This window comes from Silene latifolia, chromosome 10 (assembly GCF_048544455.1).
Source record: "Silene latifolia isolate original U9 population chromosome 10, ASM4854445v1, whole genome shotgun sequence".
In the NCBI taxonomy this organism is placed as follows: Eukaryota; Viridiplantae; Streptophyta; class Magnoliopsida; order Caryophyllales; family Caryophyllaceae; genus Silene; species Silene latifolia.
Window position 1 is genome coordinate 160,003,470 of NC_133535.1, and position 26,026 is coordinate 160,029,495.

At 42.8% G+C, this 26,026-nt stretch overlaps 2 protein-coding genes across 3 annotated transcripts; one reads left to right on the forward strand and one right to left on the reverse strand.

Moving 5' to 3' along the window:
* Positions 1-1,192: 1,192 nt before the first annotated feature.
* On the reverse strand, positions 1,193-2,831 carry LOC141608773 (putative F-box/LRR-repeat protein At4g15060). Its single transcript, XM_074428117.1, has 2 exons — positions 1,413-2,831; positions 1,193-1,315 (listed from the first exon to the last, which is right to left on the reverse strand). Exons 1-2 carry the CDS (start codon positions 2,829-2,831, stop codon positions 1,193-1,195), a joined length of 1,542 nt encoding a protein of 513 aa, XP_074284218.1.
* Positions 2,832-4,048: 1,217 nt separating this feature from the next.
* LOC141606684 (putative F-box protein At1g49610) lies at positions 4,049-7,845 on the forward strand. Of its 2 annotated transcripts, XM_074425921.1 has the most exons (4): positions 4,058-5,741; positions 6,203-6,400; positions 7,044-7,255; positions 7,367-7,845. In XM_074425921.1, exons 1-3 carry the CDS (start codon positions 4,482-4,484, stop codon positions 7,182-7,184), a joined length of 1,599 nt encoding a protein of 532 aa, XP_074282022.1. In that variant the 5' UTR covers positions 4,058-4,481; the 3' UTR covers positions 7,185-7,255; positions 7,367-7,845. The 2 variants fall into 2 exon arrangements, with proteins under 2 accessions (XP_074282023.1, XP_074282022.1); XM_074425922.1 differs by lacking the exons at positions 7,044-7,255; positions 7,367-7,845 and having other exon boundaries at positions 4,049-5,741; positions 6,303-6,385.
* Positions 7,846-26,026: the final 18,181 nt, after the last annotated feature.

Sequence of the window (26,026 nt, forward strand, 5' to 3'; positions counted from 1 at the left end):
TGATTAAGAGAAGTGTCTGTGCTACCTAGATCACTAGGTGTCGCTCTAAAATTGCCCCTAGATAGTAAAAACTTAGCTTACAACAACATTTCACCACCGATTTATTAATTTTCAAAATTACGGTTACCAATTTTATTGGGTCATTTATAATTAATCCGTAACGATGAAATGATATTTTAGTACTCCGGTTTCTTCGCAATGATTTTCCACATTTATTTTCTGCAGTTTTCAATGCGGTACTAACCATAATTTTCGATATTTAGATACTGTATTTTTATTTTAGGTTGAATTTGAACATCAGGTTATCACTTTCTAAGCCTCTAGGCTAACACGAGTTCGGTTTTTGTGAGCTCGTGTATTATCTCAACTAAGGGTTTTTTTTTCGGGGGCATCTACTAAGCTGGTCGATATTTATAAATACGTATTTTAACCTTGTAAAGGCGTAAAAATACAAATCGAGGTATGGACTATGGTTTACATTTTCGCTTTTTCTCCTTAGAGAAATGCTTGAATTTCTTATAACTTATTTAGAATTTGGATATTTTATACGAAGTATATGTCATATGGTATCACAAGAAATCAAGAAAATTAAGACCGATTTGTATGGGCAAAACTAGGGTAGAAACTCCGGTTTGCAGGACGACATGGGTCCTTAAAGCATCAACTAAAGCTGAAACAAAAATTAAGTCTTTCATTGTGATTCAGTCAATCTAACAATCTAACTGAATGATGTCGTATTGAAATACAGTAATGGAGGTAAATAACAGGCTGCATCACAGATTCACACTCAATGTCGAAACCAGTACCCCATACACGGTACCTGATTAAACTGATCGAGTAATAAGTTTTTCAAAACGTTGCAGCTTCAAAAATCCTTCAGTATCAAGATTAAAAGGTCGTATGTGCAGAGAGATATCGCAACTCGCTTGACTACTAATTTGGATAGATAGAGGCGAGTTGCTCTTAATAAACACACGACATTAATTTGGGCGTTTACCTGATTAAGAATATTTCCGGAATCAAAAGAAATAAAAAAAAAAAAAAAAAAAACAGTAGTGTGCTTGAAATCAACGGTATGTCGGCCTGTCAAATGATTGTCAATGTCGTACTGCATGAAATCAACGTTCAGTCGTACTGCTATGTCCATCACACTTGCAGCGCTATCAACAACAGACGGAGAGGCTGAATTTCTTCACCAACACAGTCTCATCTGTACGTCGAGGAAATCAAAGCCAATAGTAGTCTCTTCAACTTCAATCCGTTTCAAAGGATGTCTCAAATATTTGTCCATATCCACCAATTTATTCAGCAAAGGCTGCAAAACAACAACATTAGTTCAATAAGTTAATTTGTGACGCCATTTCAGCCCCAAATTCGACTGAAAGTAACACAAAGCAAAAACAAGACCATACCTCAACTGCCAATTTACGATAGCTAGACTCAACTCGTAAAGAAATTATACGAGGGTGGCAAGTCCAGAATAAACCATTTAAAAAGGCTGAAAGCGGCGAGCTTGATAGTTCCCAATATGAGTACAGGTTAATCTTCAGCTCTCCGATATCACAAGGGGGTCCAAGTCCAGCATTTCCGCTTTTTTCACCATCTTCATCGCCATCACCATCAGTGGCGGGTACCTTAGATGATCCGAGGAGCAAAAATATTTTCAAAATATTGCAACTATTTAGTCCTTTCAAGAGCTTCTTCAATTTGAAAAATCCGTACGTGTCAAAATACAAAGCGTACTTGTGGATATGGATGTTACAATTGGCTTGACTACGAATGGTGATAGATAAGGACCGGTTTGTGTCGCCACAAAATTTGAATTTCTTCAAATTTGGAGCATCAATCACAACATTTAACAAATTGTCGCATTTAGATAAACAAATTATTTTTAGTTGGGTATTCGATATTTTGGTATTCTTCGGCATCTGACAGCCACTAAACTTCAATTTCTCTAGCGAGGTTAGTTCCGGTAGTAGTTTAGCAAGATCCTCACCTGTAATAGAAAGACCACTTACAAGCACATGCCTCAAATTTCTCAATAAACCCCGATTTGCAATAATCGGCCAAGGGTCGTCGTTCACGCCATCGGAATTGTACTCGAAAGTCGTAAGACTAGAAGTCTCGAGAATGACTTTCCCGCTGTCTACATGTACATCTCCATCAATACAGAGATCCTCCAGTTTACTATGACGTGGAATCACCAAATTTTTGAAGCCAGGCCAAAATGAGAGAACCAATTTTTTCAGGTTCGGACATGAACTAATAATATGAAATAGCATACGCTCCTCTAAAACGACATTATCATATAAAAGCAAAATCTTGAGAGACACAAGTTCCAAAGCTTCATAGTAGGGTATTTCGACTTTACCACAATCAAGATCTCTTAATGACTTAGCACAAAACAGAAAACTGGGTAATTTGTAGTTAGCCGGACCTCTAAGGAAAATTTCCGTAACTTGGTTACGCACGGCTATCTCAAGCCACTCATCAACTTTGGAAGGCAACAGTAAATCATTAGGCGGAAGTGCAAGTATGAACTTCGTTATACGGAGGTTTTCTTTTGAAATTTTTTGCATTCGAGTATCTATATATTCCAAAAGTCTTGGAAGCGTTTCCATAGGAAACTTACTGCTATAATAATGATCAAAATCGAGAATTGGATTCGTAGCGAAGACTTGATTCCATCTTTTCGACAAGACGCTAGTTCTATAAGCCTCTTTCGTATACAAATAAGAAATTATATGATGTATGATAAAATCCGGTAAATCTGAGAGCCTATCCGTAGAATTAAACTCCCCATGTTTTGGGTTATTGCAATCGCTCATCATTTTCTCCGAGGAATTCCGTCGAAACAGGTTGTAAAACTTCTATCTAAAGTTGATTGAATGTGTGTATTTCACTCATGAATAATAAAGAGGTAAATATTTATAGTAGAATAAATTAGGGCTGAGTAAAAAAATACATACTATTTTGTTATATAGTATGTAGAGCCAATATAATAACCTAAGGATAGAAGAACTCTAGAAAAAGGAAAGTGTACAAATCCCCATATACTAAAAGATTAAGAGATCTCCAAATTTTTCCGCCTAAATGAAAATTACTTTATAATTGGGCTTCATTATGTAATTATCTACAATTGGGCCATGCTGTTTAATTTCATTTACTCCCCTCATTCAAAGTTCCAAACCAAAGCTTACATTCTCTTTTCGGAGTCCAACTTCACAAATTCTAACTGTGAATACTATCAAAAGTATAAAATTTTAATAGCCGAAATTTAAATATATATAGATTTGTTATGAAAAAAAATTACATAAAATGTTATTTTTTTTGATGAAAAGCGACAAGTATTAAAAGTGTTGAACCTTTTTTTTCTACCTATTAATACTAAACATTATTAATAGTAAATTAATTAAATTTTAATTGAAGTTAGTACTATTACTAATTGTTAGTTTCTCTAATATATCTATCTAGAAAACCGCGCATTTGCGCGGGATCTATACTAGTTACAATTACAATAGGAAAGTGAATTATCAGTACTGAACCGACTGGCGACTGGTAATTCATAATAAAGCTTGCTAAACTAACAAAAAAAAGCTTGCTAAACTAACAAAACGAAAACATTGACCATGTTTTAGTCTCTTACAAATGTTTAGGAAAATTATCAAGCTTTTATATAATTTAATTTTAACCCAAAATATATAATATTTGCATTGAGATCCCTTAATCGGGTCCATCACACGGTGCTAGTGATTAAAAACTATATAGTATAATTAATTTGTATAACTTTCTTTAATTACATTGAAGTCCCTTGGTTTCTGAAATTAATATATAGTATTGATTGATTGATATAGATAGATAGATAGATATAGATAGATAGATTTGTACCCACAATTGTACCCTGATTATAAGCAGAAAGTCTACCATCCGTTACAAGCTTACAACAGGTCAAGTACTATCCATATGGTTAGATAAGACAAATCACATTGCTACTCCTTGACACTTTTTTTTTGTCTTATTTACTCACATGGATAGTACTTGCTCGTCAAAAACTTGCGACGGATATATCCGTCACAAATGAGAATTGTGACACACTTCTACCGTAAATAACTTGATAACATGCATTTGACCTTAAAGTGACTCAATTCAAAGTTACACTCGACCCGATTGACCCGATTACACAGGTTTGGTCTTTATGGGTGTCTTGGGCTTATTTGGCGCCAATAAATAACATATTTGGCGCCAATTGATAATCGTACAATCATATAGTAACTATTTTTCTAAACAATGGAACCACTATAAACCCTTTTTCTTCTTCACTTCTTCCGTGCTCTCTGAATTATGTTCTCATCCATCCGACCCAAATGTTTATTGTTGTATACACATTACCTGTACAAGTGATTTGAGGTATGTTTCTGAATTTTAATTTATGGTAGTATTTATCAGCATGAATTGTGAATTGGGTATTTGTTAGATAGTGCATGCCAACTGTTCGACGAAATTCCTGTGAGAAAATCATGGGGTTTGGGGAAAATGTAGCGAAGATGCAAAGGGGTACAAGTGATAGGATTTCGGAGCTCCCGGAATTTATACTACATACTATTCTCTCAATGCTTGATACTAAAGAGGTGTGTCGCGCTAGTGTATTGTCTGAGAGGTGGTACGAAGCTTGGTCTTCTGTTCCGGTTTTGGATTTTAACCCTGCCTACTTTGGTGATATTGACGACTATGATTCAGTTCAACGCTTTGTGGGGTTCGTAGACAAGACTATGCAAAGATACTTTACGCAGGAGTATAGAATAAGGGAGATGCATCTTACACTACCCGAGGTTGATGAAAAGCTAAAAAAATTGGTTGATAAATGGATAATGATCGCTGTGCAAAACCAAATCCAGAAATTGGAAATCGAGGTTGATAGTGAAATTATATACCGGCTGCCTGAGATTCTATTTTGTGCTAAATCGCTGAAATATTTGGATTGTATGGATATTGGGCTACCATATTATGAGACTATGGAGCTCGTCTCTCTCGAATATTTGACTTTAGAGTCGACAGATGTAGATGTCAAAATGCTTCAAAGAATTATCTCATCCTGCCCCTTGGTTGAATTAGATATTGCAAGTGATTTCATTGATAAGATTTCACTTCCGTGGATGAGAAATGTTGATGCAGTTGAAGGCCGTGGTAGGGGAACAATGCAATCCTACCTAGCATCTCCGCTTCGAAAATTTGTTTATAGTTATACCGCTGCTCTTGGTTTTAATTTCTCGTGGCCATGGAACATGAATGTGGCTGCACTGAAAAACCTGAGGATGCTGGAGATTTGTTTTGTTTCTATTACAGATGATATTGTTTCTGAGTTGGCATCTGGGCTTATAGCATTAGAAAGTTTAGTATTGGAGTCGTGTTTAATGCTGAAATGCATTAAGATCTCAAGCATTTCGTTGAAGGAATTTCGAATTGGAGATGTCAAAGGGGTGATGAATCATCAATTTCCAAATGAACATGGCCTAGACTTGATGAAGGTTACAATTGACGCCCCTAACTTACTCAACTTTTCGTACAACTGGAAAATGGAGACTTCTCTCTCGCTAATCCGAGTGCCAGTTCATTGTACTGCTCATTTCTTTCCATTGGTGGTGGATGCCATAACCACTGTTTGGTTTGTTAAGCTAAAGAAATTTCTCACTGAAACGAACTTCTTCAAATCTCTAGTGATGGACATGCGTCTCTCTTATCAGGTACGAATTTATGCCCGCTTCATGATTTATTTATTATGTTTAATTGTCTTATGTTTCTCCATATTTCCAATGGCGCCAAAGACTCATTACTCTTTGGTTCTGGATTATGATGGAGTAAAGCGAAATGGCTTACTAAAGTGGCTGCCCTTCTTTCTCTTGTGAAGTAGCAGTCCTTCGATGCAGTTCTCGACGCAATTTTCATCTTGGGTCATTCGGAAACAGCCTCTTTGTGTTTCTAACACAAGGGTAAGGCTGCGTACATCCGACCCCCCTTACCCCGCAATTTGCGGGAGCCATTGAGGCACTGGGGTAATGTTGTTGCTGTTGTTTAATTGTCTTATGTCCAAATGACTAACCATAGATGTATCACTGTTGTGTATTTTCTAGTGGGGGTCACACACTCTTACCTAGTAGTGTAACTATGGATGAAAATAATGAAAATTATGTTTCCATCTTTATAGATTGTGGTAGAAGAGGACCAGCTAAACAATGTGGTTACTGACCCACCGTACAAACTTAGAGAGTTAAAGCTGCTTGAAACACACCCTTGGAATTCTACAGAATCTTCACTTACGGCGTTTCTGGATGGACTGTTTTGGTGTTGCCGCCCTGATGTGCTGTCAATAACAACAGTTTTAAAGAATGCAGTCTGGGTCAAGGTATGCTATGTTGCATGTGCTTTCAATAACAAGTATGTTCTGTTATATGCTTCATTGCTTTTAATGCGGCCTATTGGTATAGTTGGTGGAGCAGGCCATAGCTTTCTTTGCATTATTCATTTAACTTTCTTGCTTCTATTACAACAAACTCATACCGACCCATTTTCTAGGTCGACTCACCTAAGTCCTCCTCTACGACCATTATCTCCACAATCCCTCTATTTTGAATTCAAGTACCCTTATATGGTCAGTTACTCGGGGTGAGAAGATGGGTGTGTTAGTGTGTTATGAATCCTCTTTATTAAAAACACGTACAATATCTCATCACTTGTCGAATTCTATCTTGGTCTTCTTGTTTTTCTGGCTTGGGTAATATAATTCATGTGATCACAATTCCTGCCGTTGATCTAGATGTGCTAAACTAGTATACATATCTTGAAGCCGATTATGTTATGTAGGCTTTGCTATCGTCTTGACTCATGAGTCATGAGTAGTGGAGGGACGGGACTAGTGACTTCCCATATGGGGTTCTATACTCATTAGTCGTCATTACAGGCAGGGTTGACGACTTGACGGTTTCTTCTCTAGTATGAAACCTGAAGTCCCCTAACATTTTAATTTCACAATCTTTTTATTTTGGCAGTTAATCTTCAGAATCCTCAGGGAAAAAGTGAATTGCTGGAAGAATCCTTTGAAAAGCATTGAATTTGAAGGCTTGGAACCCTCTCAATTACTTTCATATCCACACAAGCTTGAGATCAAGCTCAGGTTGTCTTGGCAGTGACTAACTAGTACGAGTACAACTTATATTAAAGACTACCTTAGCACCTCGGTAGCATTTTCAGCCATACACAGGTATGAGGTATCGTTGTAACTAATAAAAGCTCTTGCCGTGTATTTGGAAAATATCTATTTAGCGTAAGAGTAACATTTCAGAATGTCTTCCAACAATGATGTTTTTTTTAGGAATCGAGTGATAACAACAGCGAGATGCAATTTGAAGAGGACTCGTTTATCTTCATCACATGTTCGTTCCGAGGCTACTTTTAAGCAAGTTTTTGTGGAGCATAAAAAAATTCCAATAGGTCTTGGTATAGATGGGTGGGGCGAACAGACGGGTAAAGACCTCTAATAAAATGGGTAGGGGGACAAGGTGGGGCACCCCTCATGTGCTTCCCACTTTATGGCAAATGGGTATTTTGTGAGGGGAAATGGTATCCGTCTATACGTATAGACGGATATTGTCCGTCTATAATGAGAATTTGTGAAAAAATTCATGGTTAACCTTTTGTTTCAATGCCTGTGAGGCTGTGACCCATGATATCTAAGAATTTCAGGGGTAGTTGGTTGTATAATGGTTGATAATATAACTAAACATAGTTGTATCGCGGTTAGTCTATTGTACGTGTTATATATTCAATGTTCTAGTTTGAACTTTTGTGCTTCATTGTGTTGCTAAAACAAGGGTTAGGCTGCGTACGTCTAATTGTGCTTGACCCTTACCCCACTGATTGCTGGAGATATTGAGGCTATGAGATAATGTTGTTAAATAGGATCGTTTATTTTGAATTGCAAATAAATGATCTAGTTAATCACTATTAAAACCCATGAAAACATCTACTGTGACAATGAGTTTTACAATGCAAATTTTTGTTTCAGACGGTCACTTTTCGTCTGAAACTTCAGACGATCATGTGTGACCATTTTGTGGTTAAAGGTATACGGTCAATGTTATAGCTTATAATAAGGGGTTGTTTGGTTACCCCTTTAAATTCATGGGATTTTGAAAATCCCATGAATTGCAATATTAACACTTGTTTGGTTGCCAAAATCATGGAAAGTGAGACTTCCTATGGAATTTAAGTCCCTTCATTATGGAGGAAGTCACCTATCTAGGCCGTAAGTGTCAATTTCCACATAACTTCCCACGTGAATTTAATGCCCATATGCCAACCAAACACTTTTTGCCCAATTCACATGAATTTTCATTTCATGTGAAATTAAAGTTCATGTGAATTATCTTCCCTTATGGCACCAAACAACCCCTAACTTGTTTTTCAATAGTTATCACAATTGAAATAAAATGGTTACACAATCCCGTTTTATTGTTTCAGCCCAAATATAATGTTGGAAGTGTAAAATAAATTGTAAATTCGGGTAAGTTTGAAAAGTATTCCAAATGTAAATACTCCCTTCTATTCCGAATAAGTGTCCCATTTGGACAATGGAACGAAAATTAAGGAATATAGTTAAAATAATGAAAATTATTGTATAGGGGTAAGAATATATGAGTTAAATAATGAAAACTATTGAATATGATGGGTTAGGGGTGGTTGGGGTGGTAAATTAAAAAAAGAGTCAAGGGTAGGAAAGTAAAAAACCATGTCCAAGTATGGCAAATGGGACATTTATATGAATAGACGGAAATGACAAATGAGACAGTTACTTAGAATAGGAGCGAGTAGAATGGTTACACAATTTTGGCTACAAAATGAAAACGGGTTTATTACTTGCGCTTTTATAATGGTAAAATTTTCAAATCCAGTAGGTTTTATGAGAGACTAATTTAGTGGGAGATATAATAGAAAAAAAAAAAAGAAATTTAATGGATCCTCATCCCATCATGTAAAATGTATCTTAATAACGCTATTGAAAGATCGTTTCTCTGTAGTTTTTGTGTTTCAAATTTTACTCGGGTAATACTAAAACCAATCATTTAATTCTTCACTAGTGTAAATCCCGCACAAAAGTGCGGTTTTTTTTAGATAAAGGTGAGACTTTGTCTATCAAATTTATGGTATTTAACTCCAGTGTGAAACGTTACGAAACAATAATTTATCAAATAATTAGGAAAAAAATATTTTATTGTAGTATATCACTTAGGCGGAAAAACACAGGCGGGAAAATTCTAACTTTGTTAATCTTTTAACAAAGTTAGAATTGTATCCTCAATCCAAACAAAGTTGGAATTTTATCCTCAATCCTCCCCCATGGGTAATTGTTCCGGGCGTAATTCCAGAGCAAGTATTGTTACCACTCGTGGCTTGTAGAATGACGTCTTTGCTTGAGTCCTCCTTTGACCTCTCCTGAAACGATGAACAAACTGAGGGCTCGGCTTTGGCCGAGCGTACTCACTCCGACGCTCAAGTCAGTAAACTTAAAGGATTAAGTTATGTGTTACTTGGCTAAGTATATTGTAGAGAGATAAGGAAGATATTACCAGATGAATAGTGATTCTTAGGTTAAATTGTGGATCCTTTCCTCAATGGGGGTTGAGGAGTATTTATAAACTTTCACCTTTTGTCACGTAGTGGCCAAGTGGCTAGCAGGCGGAAAGACTGTTCTACCCTCGACCGAGGGACCCATGGCAGGCCGGCGGGCCCTGTTGACTCGCCGCCGAGGGGTCTTGGATATGAGTACGCGGATACGTGCCCCGGCTGGCTGGTTGCCTGGCCGGGACCCGAGTGTCAGGCCGACAGAGAGCGTCGGTGAGGCTGTCTAAGTTGTTGACTTTGTTGTGGATATCTTTGACCTTGCTCAATATGTTGACTTGGTCAGCGGTGCAGAATATGCCCCATCAATTTGCCCCCAGCGTAGTCTATGCCGTGGTATGGGCTCCGATGTATGTTGAGCGTATGTTCTGCGCAAGTAATTTGTAAAAAATTTTCTGCATCGGCTTCTTCTACCTCGGCCTGGTTCTTCTTAGGCCGTACCATATCCCCCCTCCACATGGATGTGTAAAGGGCATCCGATGTGGAAAAGAAAGTGACGCTGGCCGAGACCGGGGTTGAGAGTGCCGGTTGTTTTTTATTGCCCCCGGCCGGTGCTACCTAGCTTGGTTGATCATGTGGCCGGCGGAGGACAGATACTTAGGAATTTGTTGAGGAAGATGAATAGGCGAAGAGATATGAAGGGGCGTGTTGAAGACGCTTGGTCACTGTTGCATTGATTGACGTTCAACTGTTACAACGATTGACATTCCGTGGTTGCATGTCCGACACGTGTCTGTTCGCTGATTGGCTGACGCTTCATGGGCTGTGCCCTGATTGGTCCTTCTTCATGGGCTTTCCCCTATAAATAGGGCAGTTCGTCCCTGAAATTGGCCACCAATTTCATTCTCTAAAATTTTCTTCTCTCTAAACTTTCTAGGGCTTCTTTTTCTTCTAGTTTTCAGAGTTGTCACTTCGGCGTAGCACTTTTCTTCAAGGTAAACAAACAAAATTTCCAACTTTTAATTGTTAAGTTTATTTGTTGTGAACATGTCTTCTGCTGATGCCGGACCTAGTAACCGTGCGCCGGGGGGTTCCCCGTCGCGTCTTGATGAGGAGGGGATACTAGATGCCATCCCGATAAGGTCTGGGGGCCCTAGATCTCCTTCTCCTGAAGTTGATCCAAAAGCTTTGGAGGATTGGGAGGATGATGATGATGTTGATGATGACGGTGATGACGCTGAAAGGGCTCATCCTAATGAGGGGAGGCAGTACGTCATGGATCACGGCGACGCTTGTAAGGTCCGCCTTGACCGTGCTTGGACCCATAAGTTCGCCAGTTGTTCCGGCGAGACATTTTTCGAGGGCCATTTCCATTTTGGTAGGGGATACAAAATTGTTATCCCTGAGGAGGGTCAGGCCGTTTGTTGCCCTCCACCGGGTTGCACCGGCGTATACATCCGGCACTTGGAGTACGGGCTCCGGTTTCCGCTGAATGAATACGTTATGGCCATCATTAGAGCCATGAACGTCGTCGTGGCCCAACTGCACCCGTTGGCTATTAGGACCATAGTCGGCTTTGTCTGGCTCTGTCTCTTCAAGGGGGAGATCCCAACGGTTAATTTATTCTGTCGGCTTCACCACCTTCGGCCGTCGTTTTCTGGTCGCGTTGGATGGTACAGCGTGCAAATGGAGCAGGGTTACGTCTCCGTTGACAAGCTTTCTTCCTGCAAAGACTGGAAAGATCGGTGGGTGTACGTTGAGGTGCCGGATGACTATCCGCTGCCCCGGTCCTTCCAGCACCAAGTTAATTTGCGGTGCGAGACTAAGGCGGAGCATGACAAATGGGTCTCCCGAAAAAAGCTTAAGATTGACGCTAGCAAGGTCCCTCTTACTGCGGATGAGAAGCTGGCGATGCGGCTTTTTGAGGCGGACAAGAGTGGGGTGCCGAAGAGATGGATTCCCCCAACGCAGATCATTCTTCAGGATGAGCTGCTCTGTCATGTCGGCCTCATACCGGCCCTAGCGCAGGGTGAGTGGGGTCGGTGTGAGGCCCATCTCTGCTCTCAATGTTTTATATTTTTGAACTTTGATTTATTCCTCGCTTAAATCTTGGTTTGTTTCCTTTGCAGATCATTTTGGTTCGGACCTGTCTGAGGATACCCTCCGGAGAATGGGGCTGCACAAGGATAAGACCGTTGCTGTTTTGCATCCTAAGTGTAACACCCCCATACTCCAAGTGCCTTACCAGGACCACTCAGGTATAAGGATGCTACCATCTCGGTTACCCGAGGCAATGATATTCATAAGACAATAAAGAAACATATTTAAAAGTAAATAGTTTAAGTGATTACATGATCAAAACCAAAACTAATAAACTGAAATACAACATTCTCAAACGGTCTACTGCTAAAACTATCAAAGCTATAAGACACCGTCGACACAAATGGAAGACTTCTAACTGCCACGTGATGACTCATCCCAGCTATCCCATATGCGTCATATCATACCTGCTCAATAACTGCTCACCACCCCCGAATGGATCACCACAGTTTTTAAAACATTTAAACGGGGTCAGTACTAATCACACAATTCAATATATATCAACAATAAGATAAACAGACAGCTTAACCGTCACACACACAACCACATCAATTCCAACAATCTCAATCACCGACTGTCCACTGGACCAGCCCTGCCAGTGGGGGACCGCAGCCGTTCCCACCTAAGCCCCGCTCATCATACGAGCGATAACCCTGTCCATTAATGTGCACATCCCCTCCCGTGGCGGGTTCCACGGAGGGCGAAACTAGGGCGTGAAGTCACTCCCGCAAGTGACCCCACTCAGCCGAGAACGCATCTCGAGAACCATAGACAACCAATCACAATCACAATCACAACCACAATCATCATATCAAACAACTAACTACAGCACATCACCAATATCCCATTATGGGACTAATACGAGTAGAAATCCTACCCGGAACAAAGAACACAATCGACGGTCTCAACAGTTGTATCACAAATCCTTTTCTACGAATCCTCCTCCTAACATATAATCACATAATTACTAACAATCACAAAACTAACACAAAACCCCCAATCCCAAAATTAGGGTTTAACGAAACTTGACGAAATACTATAAAATTGGTATGCAGATCTTACCCTCGACGCAAGGATCACAAAGGTATGAAGAACGATGAAATCCGACACTTCTAGCTCCGGGATTTGCTAATGATGCGATGACAGACGAACTACGTAACTCCTTTTCTCCTCACTTAGGTTTTAGAAAAGATAAAAGAACTAAGAAAAGTGATGGACAACATTTTATACTTATCTCGCATCATTTAACAAAACCCGAGAAAACAACCCCCGTAAACCGGCTACTCGATCGAGTACCCAAGGATACTCGATCGAGTACCCCCCTACTCGATCGAGTACCCCAACTACTCGATCGAGTACCCAACAGGTCAGAAACTTTTCTAAAACGCAACTCACCCTTACTCGACAGAGTAAGGCCTACTCGATAGAGTACCCAGAGACTTATAAATACGGAGTATTACAGTCTTCCCTCCTTAAAAAGAACTTCGTCCCCGAAGTTCAACCCATACTCAAAAACAAACATACTAACTCGATCAAGACACAACAACGTGACTAAGAACTCAAAACAAAACTCTAACCCAAACATGAACTCGTAACACCAACTCCACTAACTATTCCTACCTCCACAACATGGCTCACGATATCGTATCAACTCCATTATATCTCTCTCAACACTAACTCCATACACTACCAACTACCATCCTCTAACGCTGCTAACTCCGTAATATATCATCCACTACCAAATCCCATATCAAGACACTCATAGACATCATACGGAATGTTACATTCTACCACCCTTAAAATGAACTTCGTCCTCGAAGTTTACTCAGACTCATAACATCATCCTCCAACTGTCAACACTATATAAAATATTCTCACACTCTGAAGCATCACACTACTACAAGCACGGCCATGGCCTTTTATAAGTATCATCCACAAAACAAATCCCTCCTTTACACTACGCTAACACTCTACTTCCAATTATATTACAACATGCACCACCATGAAACTCTCTTTTATCGCATCCTACTCCTCTTAAGACAAATGTTACGTCCTCGTAACTCACTAATACCAAATCCTAGCTATATCGGCTCATTATCCTCATCACCACCGCATGTCAAAGATAACCACCTATAATTTAAACACTCGCCATGGACACATTCAAGGCTCTCTTACTTAAACAACTCTCATACTTCACTTCACTCGTCACACCACCTAACCTATACCACAAAATCCTTGGCTTAACCCAAAACTTCACTTGTTCCCTATTACCGCAACATGACACACCTCTCTATATAAACTATCTAAAACGCTTATCGGCAAAAGCATAACTCACGATCCACACTTGTTACGTACACTCACACTAGATCCTCAAGTTCCTTTCTTTCATTACTGCAAGACTTATACATAACTTAACACGACACTTATTATTCAACACCCTACACTCACTGTCTCAACAAAGGATTATGAACCACCTGCATATATCAGATCATTACCACACATGTTCTACGAATCACTTGCCATTACCATGTCCACTAAAGCCTTATCTAGAACAAGATCAAAATTACTGTAACAACTTCTCACAACCGTGTCCCATCAACAGAATATCACTATACTATGACAACAACGAAAACATATACAACTCTATGTATATCATACTCTACCCTCATTCCCAACTTAACCAGGTAAAGAAAACATCAATAAACAAGACAACTGTCTATCTGCACAAACTGAAACTCACAGGGAACTACATCAAACAAAACAACAATCTATGTATAACTGCTATGTACTTTCGAAACTCGAATCATAATCATCCTCCCTACTCCACCACAACCGGTGACGGCATCACAACACCGCCACCAACAGCCACACCGCAGTGCGAAAATACCCGCATCACAACACTAAATATCGTGCCCGGATCACCACCCGAGGCACCACAACCGCATCGATAGACATCACAACATACACAATCCCATAAGTACTGACTCAACATAACTTCTTGAACAAGAAAAACTTACTCAAATCCACTTTACTAAATCACAAAGCAACATATTATATGAATTAAACAGATAATAACCTCATGAATATCATCCCCTTACCGCATCACGGAATCAACATATATCATGAATACATACAAGTATAACCAGTCATGCCAGATCAATCAAATTATTACCCTTTCTGAATATCATTCAATTAAATTACCGTGTCCAACATATATTACAGAACATTCAGATAACAACATTATAACTATCACACCATACCACTTCTTGTGAGGTCAGAACCTCACACAAACATTTATATATAACATAGACCCATAATCACATCCAACCAATCAATCCTGATCACGTAAGTTACCACCTGATAAAAGTTACCTCTCACCCGAGCTTAACTCGTATACACCTCATAACATAATCTCCCCTTCGCATATCCATCACCCTCTGCCAAATGTAGCCACACCATTAATACTCAACTACTAACAACCGCCTCATATAACCACATCTTATACTCTTTCATAACCATACTTATCAATCTTGTCCCTACAAGATCAATCTCTTTAGAATTGCTGCTTTTGTAAAATACCGTCACCCTTAACCACTAGTCACAAACCATAACACTACTACTGTCCGGGCATCAAACCTCTTACACTCATCTCTAAACATCACGATTTCTTTCCTATCTGTGGTTAGCATCCCAAATAACGAACATCAAATCCATCAACAACACTACCTCAACATTCTTCCCAATACTATCCTTTTTTTTTTTGGTAACGGGGGGGTTTAGTCCCCCCCGGGCTCAGGCATTCCAGCGTCACCACCGTGGACCATGTAAGCCACCCCTAACACAACGGGGGCCGCCGTGGCCAAGTCTCTTGCTCTAGCGAGTCTCGAACCTGGGACCTCGCAGTTCATGCTTTTTTGCATGCTTTGAGGGTTCCCCAGAACTCCACTAGGCCAAGAGCACTTGGTTTTCCCAATACTATCCTTAATTGTATCATACATCTCGACGATTCCTTACTTTATGTCACATAACTCCGGTGAACTTTTTCTCAACTTACTTTTATCCTTCTTTTCTCGTTATACTCAAAAATACCATTAATAGCTCAACTCCTTATTACTTCTATCTAACTCTTTAGTGCTCCGATTATCTTTTCATTGCTCCAAAACTCAAATCCCATTATTTCATATCGATATCATCTCACTCTTTCTTACCATAAATATTCTCTTATTATACCATTAATCACCCTTGCCTCTAGTTTATCCATAAAATCAACGTTCACTATTCCAACAATTGCATGTCCTTTGTACATCTCTAGAAATCAAAATTTATTTCATACCGTTAAATGCCCAAAGAAATCACACGTAGTTTCACCTCTTAATAAACCAAATCTTCCAAACTCACTCACTGTCTACAAATCCACCTTGCAACATGTCTTCATAAAGTTCACTATATACCACTATTCTCAACCCCTTTTAAAACGAACTCTCACTACATATATTCTTGACCCACTCGACTCCTAACCATCTCCCTCCATAATTCTTTACACATCTCAAGTTGTCACTATCCATATCCTTACTCTCAATCCTTTCATTCTCACGTTCCTTAGACTCACATCATCCATTGCCCACATTCACTTACTTTTACGTTACTCAACACACACTTATATCACTCATCTCATTTCATCTCAGAAAACATGCTCTATGTCTCAATTAAGCCATAACAATCTTCCTTTTCTTTTTCCACTATCTATTACAACCACGTATAACTCATGTCCTCCCACCGAACTCATACTCACCACAGGTGCCACTCACTACACCACAAGATTGGGTAACTTACGCGTCAAGACCAACATACATGTAAAACGGTGCATAAATAAGCAAAATAATACCTTTGAATTAAACATAATATGCAACGAATGTCAAAAGATAAGCATATGACCCAAAACAGGGGTCACTAGATCGAGTACAGGCCACTCGATCGAGTAAGGGACTTACTCGATCGAGTAGGTGAAGATCAGAAGCACGTAAAACAAATCACCAGGGCTACTCGATCGAGTAACTGAGGTACTCGATCGAGTGCCCCCTTACTCGATCGAGTACCAAGGATACTCGATCGAGTACCCCAATTCTCAGCACTGTCTAGTTTTCGTAAAACAGTCATAACTCACTCATTACTTGGTCGATTTGGGCGTGTGACCTATCGTTAGAATCGTAAAAGGACAAGCTATCACCTCCAATTGGAATCACATCAAAATCATTTATACATCTCAAGTTATAACAGTTTAAAGACAACCTCTTTATAATCGAAAAACACAATTACTTGATTTTTACTTCCCAAACGACTTAAACAACAACAAGGTAGACAAAACGACTCAGTACTCATAAAACCAGTATTGCTAATCTCATGTTACCATCTTCAAAAATCAAGCAACAACATCCATCATGCACATATATTATTCAACTCATTAGTCATGTACTAACCGCATGCTTTAAATTTTATAACTTTTCGTAACACAAAACATTCTCATACATTACAAATCCTATCCCCATGTTACTAATACAACAACATTACAATTACACTTCGTCACCTAAACATATTCATAATCACAAAATTCATATTCTTATGCAATTGCTACTCATCTTTTTCAATCAATTCATCTATTCCCAACACATTACTCATCATTCTCATACACTTTTCTAACAATTCCAACCAACATTGTAAACCAACTATCATGCAACATGCTTTCAATCAACAACATACGAAATCACATTATCACCATCTTTTCTACACAATCCCTATTCTCCACACACATACATCCACTGATTCATGCCACACATACTCCATAGGTACACAAAGCACAAGGTAAACACATAGCGATCCCGACTCATATCCCATGTGACCGGTTCAAAATTATAGGGCGAGTTCGCGACTTTAGGACGTCTCCCAAGTCTTTGCATTAGCTCCTACAACCTTTACCCCGGATTCATTTTAATTGACTCCCTATATTCATTGGATTCATTGGTTACAGGTTTCAGGATCGTCTCTCTGATACCATTTGTAACACCCCCATACTCCAAGTGCCTTACCAGGACCACTCAGGTATAAGGATGCTACCATCTCGGTTACCCGAGGCAATGATATTCATAAGATAATAAAGAAACATATTTAAAAGTAAATAGTTTAAGTGATTACATGATCAAAACCAAAACTAATAAACTGAAATACAACATTCTCAAACGGTCTACTGCTAAAACTATCAAAGCTATAAGACACCGTCGACACACATGGAAGACTTCTAACCGCCACGTGATGACTCATCCTACTATCCCATATGCGTCATATCATACCTGCTCAATAATCGCTCACCACCCCGAATGGATCACCACGATTTTAAAACATTTAAACGGGTCGATACTAATCACACAATTCAATATATATCAACAATAAGATAAATGACACCTTAACCGTCACACACACAACCACATCAATTCCAACAATCTCAATCACCGATCGTCCACTTTGGACCCATTACACCGATGGGGGACCGCAGCCGTTCCCACCTAAGCCCCGCTCATCATACGAGCGATAACCCTGTCCATTAATGTGCACATCCCCTCCCGTGGCGGGTTCCACGGAGGGCGAAACTAGGGCGTGAAGTCACTCCCGCAAGTGACCCCACTCAGCCGAGAACGCATCTCGAGAACCATAGACAACCAATCACAATCACAATCACAACCACAATCATCATATCAAACAACTAACTACAGCACATCACCAATATCCCATTATGGGACTAATACTGAGTAGGAAATCCTACCTGGAACAACAACACAATCAGACGGTCTCAACAGCTTGTATCACAAATCCTTTTCTACGAATCCTCCTCCTAACATATAATCACATAATTACTAACAATCACAAAACTAACACAAAACCCCCAATCCCAAAATTAGGGTTTAATGAAACTTGACGAAATACTATAAAATTGGTATGCAGATCTTACCCTCGACGCAAGGATCACAAAGGTATGAAGAACGATGAAATCCGACACTTCTAGCTCCGGGATTTGCTAATGATGCGATGACAGACGAACTACGTAACTCCTTTTCTCCTCACTTAGGTTTTAGAAAAGATAAAAGAACTAAGAAAAGTGATGGACAACCTTTTATACTTATCTCGCATCATTTAACAAAACCCGAGAAAACAACCCCCGTAAACCGGCTACTCGATCGAGTACCCAAGGATACTCGATCGAGTACCCCCCTACTCGATCGAGTACCCCAACTACTCGATCGAGTACCCAACAGGTCAGAAACTTTTCTAAAACGCAACTCACCCTTACTCGACAGAGTAAGGCCTACTCGATAGAGTACCCAGAGACTTATAAATACGGAGTATTACACTAAGGCTCTAGCCCATGACCGCAGAACGTCCCCGAATGATCTCATGGATCAGCAGCTGAAAGGCTTGAATGTGGTGGCGGCCCAGGCGAAGGTTGCTAGTAACATGACGCGCCGAACGCGGAAAACAAAGTCTTCGGCGGCGACGGTGTCGACATCAGTTCCACCTCCCATCCCTTCAGTCCAGAAGGAGACGGTGGAGATCGTTGATATCACCGATGGGGGGGACTCCGATGCGGAGGAATCTCCCCTTGTCCGTAAGAGGAAATGGCCTGCTCCTGCCGCTAATGCTTCCGCTGCTACTGCCGATACTGCTGCCGGCAAGGAAATGCGTCCTCCGGCCAAGAAGGCCAAGCATGGTACGGATCTATCCTGTGGCTCGGGTTTAGCTGGTTCACTAGGCGTTCCTGATGACAGGCTCTCTGGTATGTCCATGCATGTTGACACTGATGCTTTAATTGAATTTTTGTAGATCAACCGCTGCCGTCAATTGGTCACACTATTGAACGGCGTGCCGAGAAGGAAACTGCGCAGGCAAGTGGTCAAGACGCCACCGTTGTCACCTCCTTCCCGAAGCCTACCCCCCTCCAGATTAAGTCGGAGGGCATAAGTTTGATCAGGTCACTGGCGAAGTGGGCTGGTACGGCCGGTGCTCTTATTGTGGAGCAAGAGAAGGCCATTCTTGTGCCGCCCACGCTCGAGCGGCTAAGGCTTGAACTCGACGCGCGAACAAGGAGGCTAAGAGGGCCAAGGCCGAGGTGAAGAGGCGATCCGTCTTTGAGAGAGAAAACTCAGGGAGGACGCTGAAAATGAGGTCCTTGCTGAGAGAGCCAAAGCCGAGGCTGCGGCGGCTGAAGCTGCTAAGCTGCTGGAGAGGTGTGACCTTGTTCAGAGGCACGCCGACCTTTATTTTAAGCAGAGGGACGAGTTTAGGGGCCTGTTTCAGGCTCAGGGGAAGGTGGTTCGGAACAAGGATGCCATCATCGCCCAAAGGGAGGAGGACATTGAGATGCTCCAAACCGTTATCCTCCCTAAAATGTGCGCCCAATACCGGGACTTGGCCGAAGAAGATGCCAGGGAAGTGATTGGGGAGCTCTTCCCTCTTGATGGCTCCTTTCCGTGGGACAAATTTGACGAGCTGTTTGACGACAAGCTCGAAGCTAAGGAGAAATCCGCGGAGGAGAAGGCCAAGGAGGAGGTAAGGGTGAAGCAGGAGGAAGAGGCGGCCGTGGAGAAGGCAGCCCTTGCTGAGAAGACTAAGGCGGCCAAGGAGGAAGCCGAGAGGATGAAGGCAGCTGAGGCTGCTGAGGCTGAGGCTGCTAAGAAAGCTGAGGCTGAGGCTGCCGAAGCTGAGGCTGCCACGACAGCTTCTGGGTCGCCCATCAGAGATGATGCTGCTACCAGGCAGCAACAGGCATAGGGAGACGGGCGGTCGTCACCAGGCGTCTCGGATAGCTTCAGTTGTTCGGGAGCCAATTATTAAGCCTTTCCTCCCTGCCATCTTTTGGCGCTTCAAATGATATCTGTAACCTTTTGCTTTTATTTTCCTTGTATTTTGTACAACTTTGGTAGGTTGTGTTTTGGCTTATCCCTATGGGGACGGCCGTCGTCTGTATTCTCCTCACTTGTAACCTGTTATCATTTTCAATAAGAGTTTGCTTATTTTGCCTCTGGCTTGGCCAAGGTATTTTCTTGTGTTCGTCTGAGTTGTCTTCTTACGCTATTAATTGAGCGCTTCTTTTGTTCCCGCCTCGGCCTGGCCGAGGCAGTTTAGGGCGCGTATCTCAACTGTTTTTAACGTTTCTAAGGCATGTTGATCGCTTTCGTGAGTATCAACTGCGCTGGTGGTGACTGTCGTGACGTCTGCTTCCTGTTAGTGACTGTCGTGGCGTCTACCACTTGGAGTGACTGCGACGGCGTCTACCTCTTGGGGTGACTGCCGTGGCGTCTACTTCTTGGGGTGACTGCGATGGCGCTTGCTTCTTGATAGTGACTGCCGTGGCGTCTACCACTTGGAGTGACTGCGACGGCGTCTACCTCATGGGGTGACTGCCGTGGCGTCTACTTCTTGGGGTGACTGCGACGGCGCCTGCTTCTTGATAGTGACTGACGTGTCGTCTACCACTTGGAGTGACTGCGACGGCGTCTACCTCTTGGGGTGACTGCCGTGGCGTCTACTTCTTGGGGTGACTGCGACGGCGCCTGTTTCTTGATAGTGACTGTGGGGGGAAATGAACACTTTGATGGAAAACTTAGGCGATTCTTCATTAGATATAAACATGCGTCGGGGTGCCCACAGTTGTCTTGGGCACCTCCGCCGCTATACAAAGTTTTTCCCGAGATTGGCAGTGTCCTAATGGCTCATCAAAGGCACACCCTCCCCAGTTAGCCGTCAGTTGCATCCATGAGGTCGCCCTCCTGTTGTAAGGATGGGCTTTTCCCCTTCTCTGACTTCTTTGCCACTTTGAGGGATTGCATGTTGCATCCTCTGGCAGATATCTGGACGTTGACCACCTCGTCCTTCTCGTTCTTGGAGACGAGCTTATGCGCCTCCCCCCGGTCCGAGACATACATCAGTGTCAGGGCCCGGATGGACATCACTGCGTCGGCCTCGCTCAGAGTGACTCGGCCTATGAGGACGTTGTAGGCGGACGAGCCGTCAATGACCACGAACTCAGCTAGGACATTCTTAGCCGCATTCCCCTCGCCGAACATCACCGGCAGTCTGATTGACCCTAGGGGTACCAGGCCGGCCCCGGAAAAACTGTACGGTGGGATCGGCACAGGGCTCAAGTCCCCGACTTTCAGACCGAGGCTGAGGAAGCACTCCCTGAACATGATGTTCGTGTAGGCGCCTGTGTCAATCAGGCACCTCTTGACCAGGTGGTTGGATATGTCCAAGTGGACTACAAGTGGGTCGCTGTGAGGGGCGATGACTCCCTCGTAGTCCTTCTTCCCAATAGTCATGTCGGGGATGTTGGAAGCGGGGGTTGCTGTGTTGGGCACAAAGTTGATGGCCTGATATAGTTCATTAAGGTGTCGTTTGTGCCCATGAGCGGACCCACCGTTCTCGTTGCCCCCGATGACAACATGGATTACTCCTATCCGTTCAAAGACGGATTTCTTATCTGACCCGCTGGCATTTGTTTTCTGGCCTCTGGCAACATATTTGCCGAGGCTCCCCTTCCGGATCAGCTCTTCAATGGCATTTTTCAGATGTCGGCAGTTGTCAGTAAGGTGACCGGTGTGGCCGTGGTACTCACAGTACTGGCTCGTGTCACCGTCCCCCTTCGGCTAGGGGGGCCTTTCCCACTTCTGGCCCTCGTTCTTGCTTAGGGCGAAGACCTCGGCAGCAGATACGACCAGGGGGGTGTGATCATGGTACCGTTTTTGGTAGTACAGTCCCGAACTCCCCCCGGCGTCCGCCGAGTTCTGTTTCCTGGCAGATCTGTCAGACCGTGACCTATTATTGTCACGGCGTCTTTCATCCGGGTTGTCCTCCCGGTGGCTCTTCTTCTCTGAGTGCCCAGCCTCGCTGGGGCCCACCCAGGTTTTGTGATAGTCCTCCACCTTAATGGCTTGATCGGCCAATTTTCTGGCGGCGTCCAAGTTCAGGCCGCCGCACTTGATGAGCTCGTTTTTTAAATCCCCTCTGGGGAGGCCTTTCATCAGTGCGAAGGCCGCCAGCTCGGGGTTGCAATCCCGGATTTGCTGAACCTTGGCGTCGAACCTCTTCACATAGCTTCGTAGAGACTCGCCCCCCTCCTGCCTGATAGTCAGGAGGTCCGATGTCTCCACGGCCCTCCTCTTATTGCAAGAGTACTGGGCTAGGAAGGCGTCCCTTAGGTCGGCGTAACAGTATACCGAGCCGTCGGGGAGCCCCTTGTACCAATTTTGAGCCATCCCATGCAAAGTCGTTGGGAAGACTCGGCACCAGACCTCATCGGGCTGCTCCCATACCGACATGTAAGACTCGAAAGCCTAGGCGTGGTCGGTTGGGTCACTATCTCCTTTGTATGATATGGGTGGCAACTTGAGCTTAGTTGGCACCGGGACCTCTAGGACGTAGGCGCTGAGGGGCTGTCTGACCACGTGTCGAACGACACGCGGCGATCGGCTCCTCGCATCCCTAGTCCTGCTCCTCTCCCCGTGGCGGGAAGGGCTTCTTCTCCGACTCTGGTGAGTCGGGCTTCTTTCCTGACTCTGCTGAGTCAGACTCCTCTGGCTCCTTTGGGGTAGGCCTCGTTGGTGCCGCGGCGACGCTGTCCTCCCCTGAGTGCGGGAAGGACTCAGGTCTACCACGACCACTTTGGGCTCCTCCGGCGTCTTGGCAGGGTCAGCTTCCCCTAGTGCTCCGTTTAAGTTTCTCGGAGTCACATTTTGGGCCCTGGTCTCCTGGACGGTTTCCGCCGCTCTTGTCGGTGTGACAGTGTGAGCCGGCGTACTACCAATTAGGTCCAGGAGTAGCTTTAGTTTAGCTGCATCAACCACATGTCCCATGATGGTGACCTGGTCGGCGGGCAGCGGTGTACCTGGTATTGTTGGCATCCCGTATTTCGGTTGGATTACTTGGCCGGTGGAGGGCTGCGCAACCCCAGAATTGTGGACGGTGTCATCTTGGCAGAATTCGGCTTCGTCAGTTACGAATACCTCTTGTTGTTTCGACATCTTCTTAGCTTTTTGGGTGGGTTTTTGTGTGTTTTTTTTTTGTTTGGGAATGAATGTGACTAGCTTCTAGTATCTTTCCCCACAGACGGCGCCAATTGTTCCGGGCGTAATTCCAGAGCAAGTATTGTTACCACTCGTGGCTTGTAGAATGACGTCTTTGCTTGAGTCCTCCTTTGACCTCTCCTGAAACGATGAACAAACTGAGGGCTCGGCTTTGGCCGAGTGTACTCACTCCGACGCTCAAGTCAGTAAACTTAAAGGATTAAGTTATGTGTTACTTGGCTAAGTATATTGTAGAGAGATAAGGAAGATATTACCAGATGAATAGTGATTCTTAGGTTAAATTGTGGATCCTTTCCTCAATGGGGGTTGAGGAGTATTTATAGACTTTCACCTTTTGTCACGTAGTGGCCAAGTGGCTAGCAGGCGGAAAGACTGTTCTACCCTCGGCCGAGGGACCCATGGCAGGCCGGCGGGCCCTGTTGACTCGCCGCCGAGGGGTCTTGGATATGAGTACGCGGATACGTGCCCCGGCTGGCTGGTTGCCTGGCCGGGACCCGAGTGTCAGGCCGACAGAGAGCGTCGGTGAGGCTGTCTAAGTTGTTGACTTTGCTGTGGATATCTTTGACCTTGCTCAATATGTTGACTTGGTCAGCGGTGCAGAATATGCCCCATCAGTAATGACTAAAGATAAAAAGAATTAGTAGATAATTAATCAGGAGGTGAATAATTACTCTTATACCAAACATAAAAAATGCATCTTATAAATCACTCCCCCTATTTATTGCCCCCCTTTATCCTCAATCCAAACAAGTCCAAAATGTTTATTATCATAAAGTCACAACAATTGGTCTCCCTTGTGACGGGTCACCATTTGTGGCGGATATTTTGTGAGTACAAATGGTAACATAATGGATTAGTGGAGAAAGGGGACCACATGAATAGTGTTGCAGAGAGAGAAAAAGTGGGTACTTTGTGAGGTAAAATGGTATCCGTCACTCAAGAGTGACGGATATGTCATGTCTTCAATGAGAATTTGTGAAGTCACAATTATCCATATGCTTGGCGCGTCGGTCAGTGATATGTGGGATGACACTTCGGGGTGGAAGTGGGATGTCTTCGCCAATTTTTTGCCACAAGAATGCCTCTTAAAAATCGCCTCATTTTCGCTATCCACAGATCCTAATCTTGTCGATTCGCTTTATTGGAATGGAAATCTCATGGAAAATTCACCATAAAATCAGCTCTTAACATTATCAAGGGTACCGCACCGGAGACGGACGATAATCAAGTTCGTTGGCATGTTATGTGGAAACTTCTCGTCCAGTAGCGAATTAAATTCTTTATTTGGCTGGCTGCCCATGGTCGGGTCATGTGTAATGTGGATAGAGTCAGACGCAACTTGTCGGATGACCCTAGTTGTCCCCGCTGCCGAGGAGGAAACCATGGATCACGTTCTTCGACATTGTCCTGTCTCCCACAGTATTTGGCACTATCTCGGTATTTCTAATACTCACACTTCCTTTTTTAACTCGCCTTTTCCGATTTGGATTTCTCTCAATGCTAGCAATAGTGTGGCCGAGCAATTGAACGATTGGTCTATGAAGTTTGCGATAACATGCTGGTGGATATGGCGGTGGAAAAACAATGTCGCGTTTGATAGAGCTCGTGAAAACCCCACGTATCCTATCGAGTTTCTTCATCAACAGTTTACTACTTCAAAGTCAGTGTTCGACAAATTCTCGTTATTCATCCCTTCTCCCGGTTCCATTCGTAAAGAGGTGTTTATTCGTTGGTATCCTCCCCCTTATGGATGGTGTCTTCTTAATACCGACGGTGCGTCAAAGGGAAATCCGGACCATGCGGGGTGTGGAGGTATTTTTCGGGATGATACCGGCAATTTTATTTCAGCTTACTTGTTTTCAGGTGGTATATGTACATCTATGAGGGCGGAGATGCTCGCCTTTGTTGCTGGTCTTGAAAGAGCAAGGGTCCTTCAAATTAAGAAACTCCTTGTCCATATGGATAATGAGTCGTGCATTAGCTTGGTTTTGGAAGATCAATTGGCTAGTAATAGTCTTCGGCATCTCGTCATTCGGTGCAAAGAGCTAATTCGAGAGCCCGGTTGGACTGTCCACATTCGTCACGTATTTCGAGAAGCAAACAAGGCTAGCGATTGGTTAGCTAATAAAGGGGTACATTCATCTACTACTATCAATCACCTCGAAGCCCCTCCAAAAGCTCTTCGG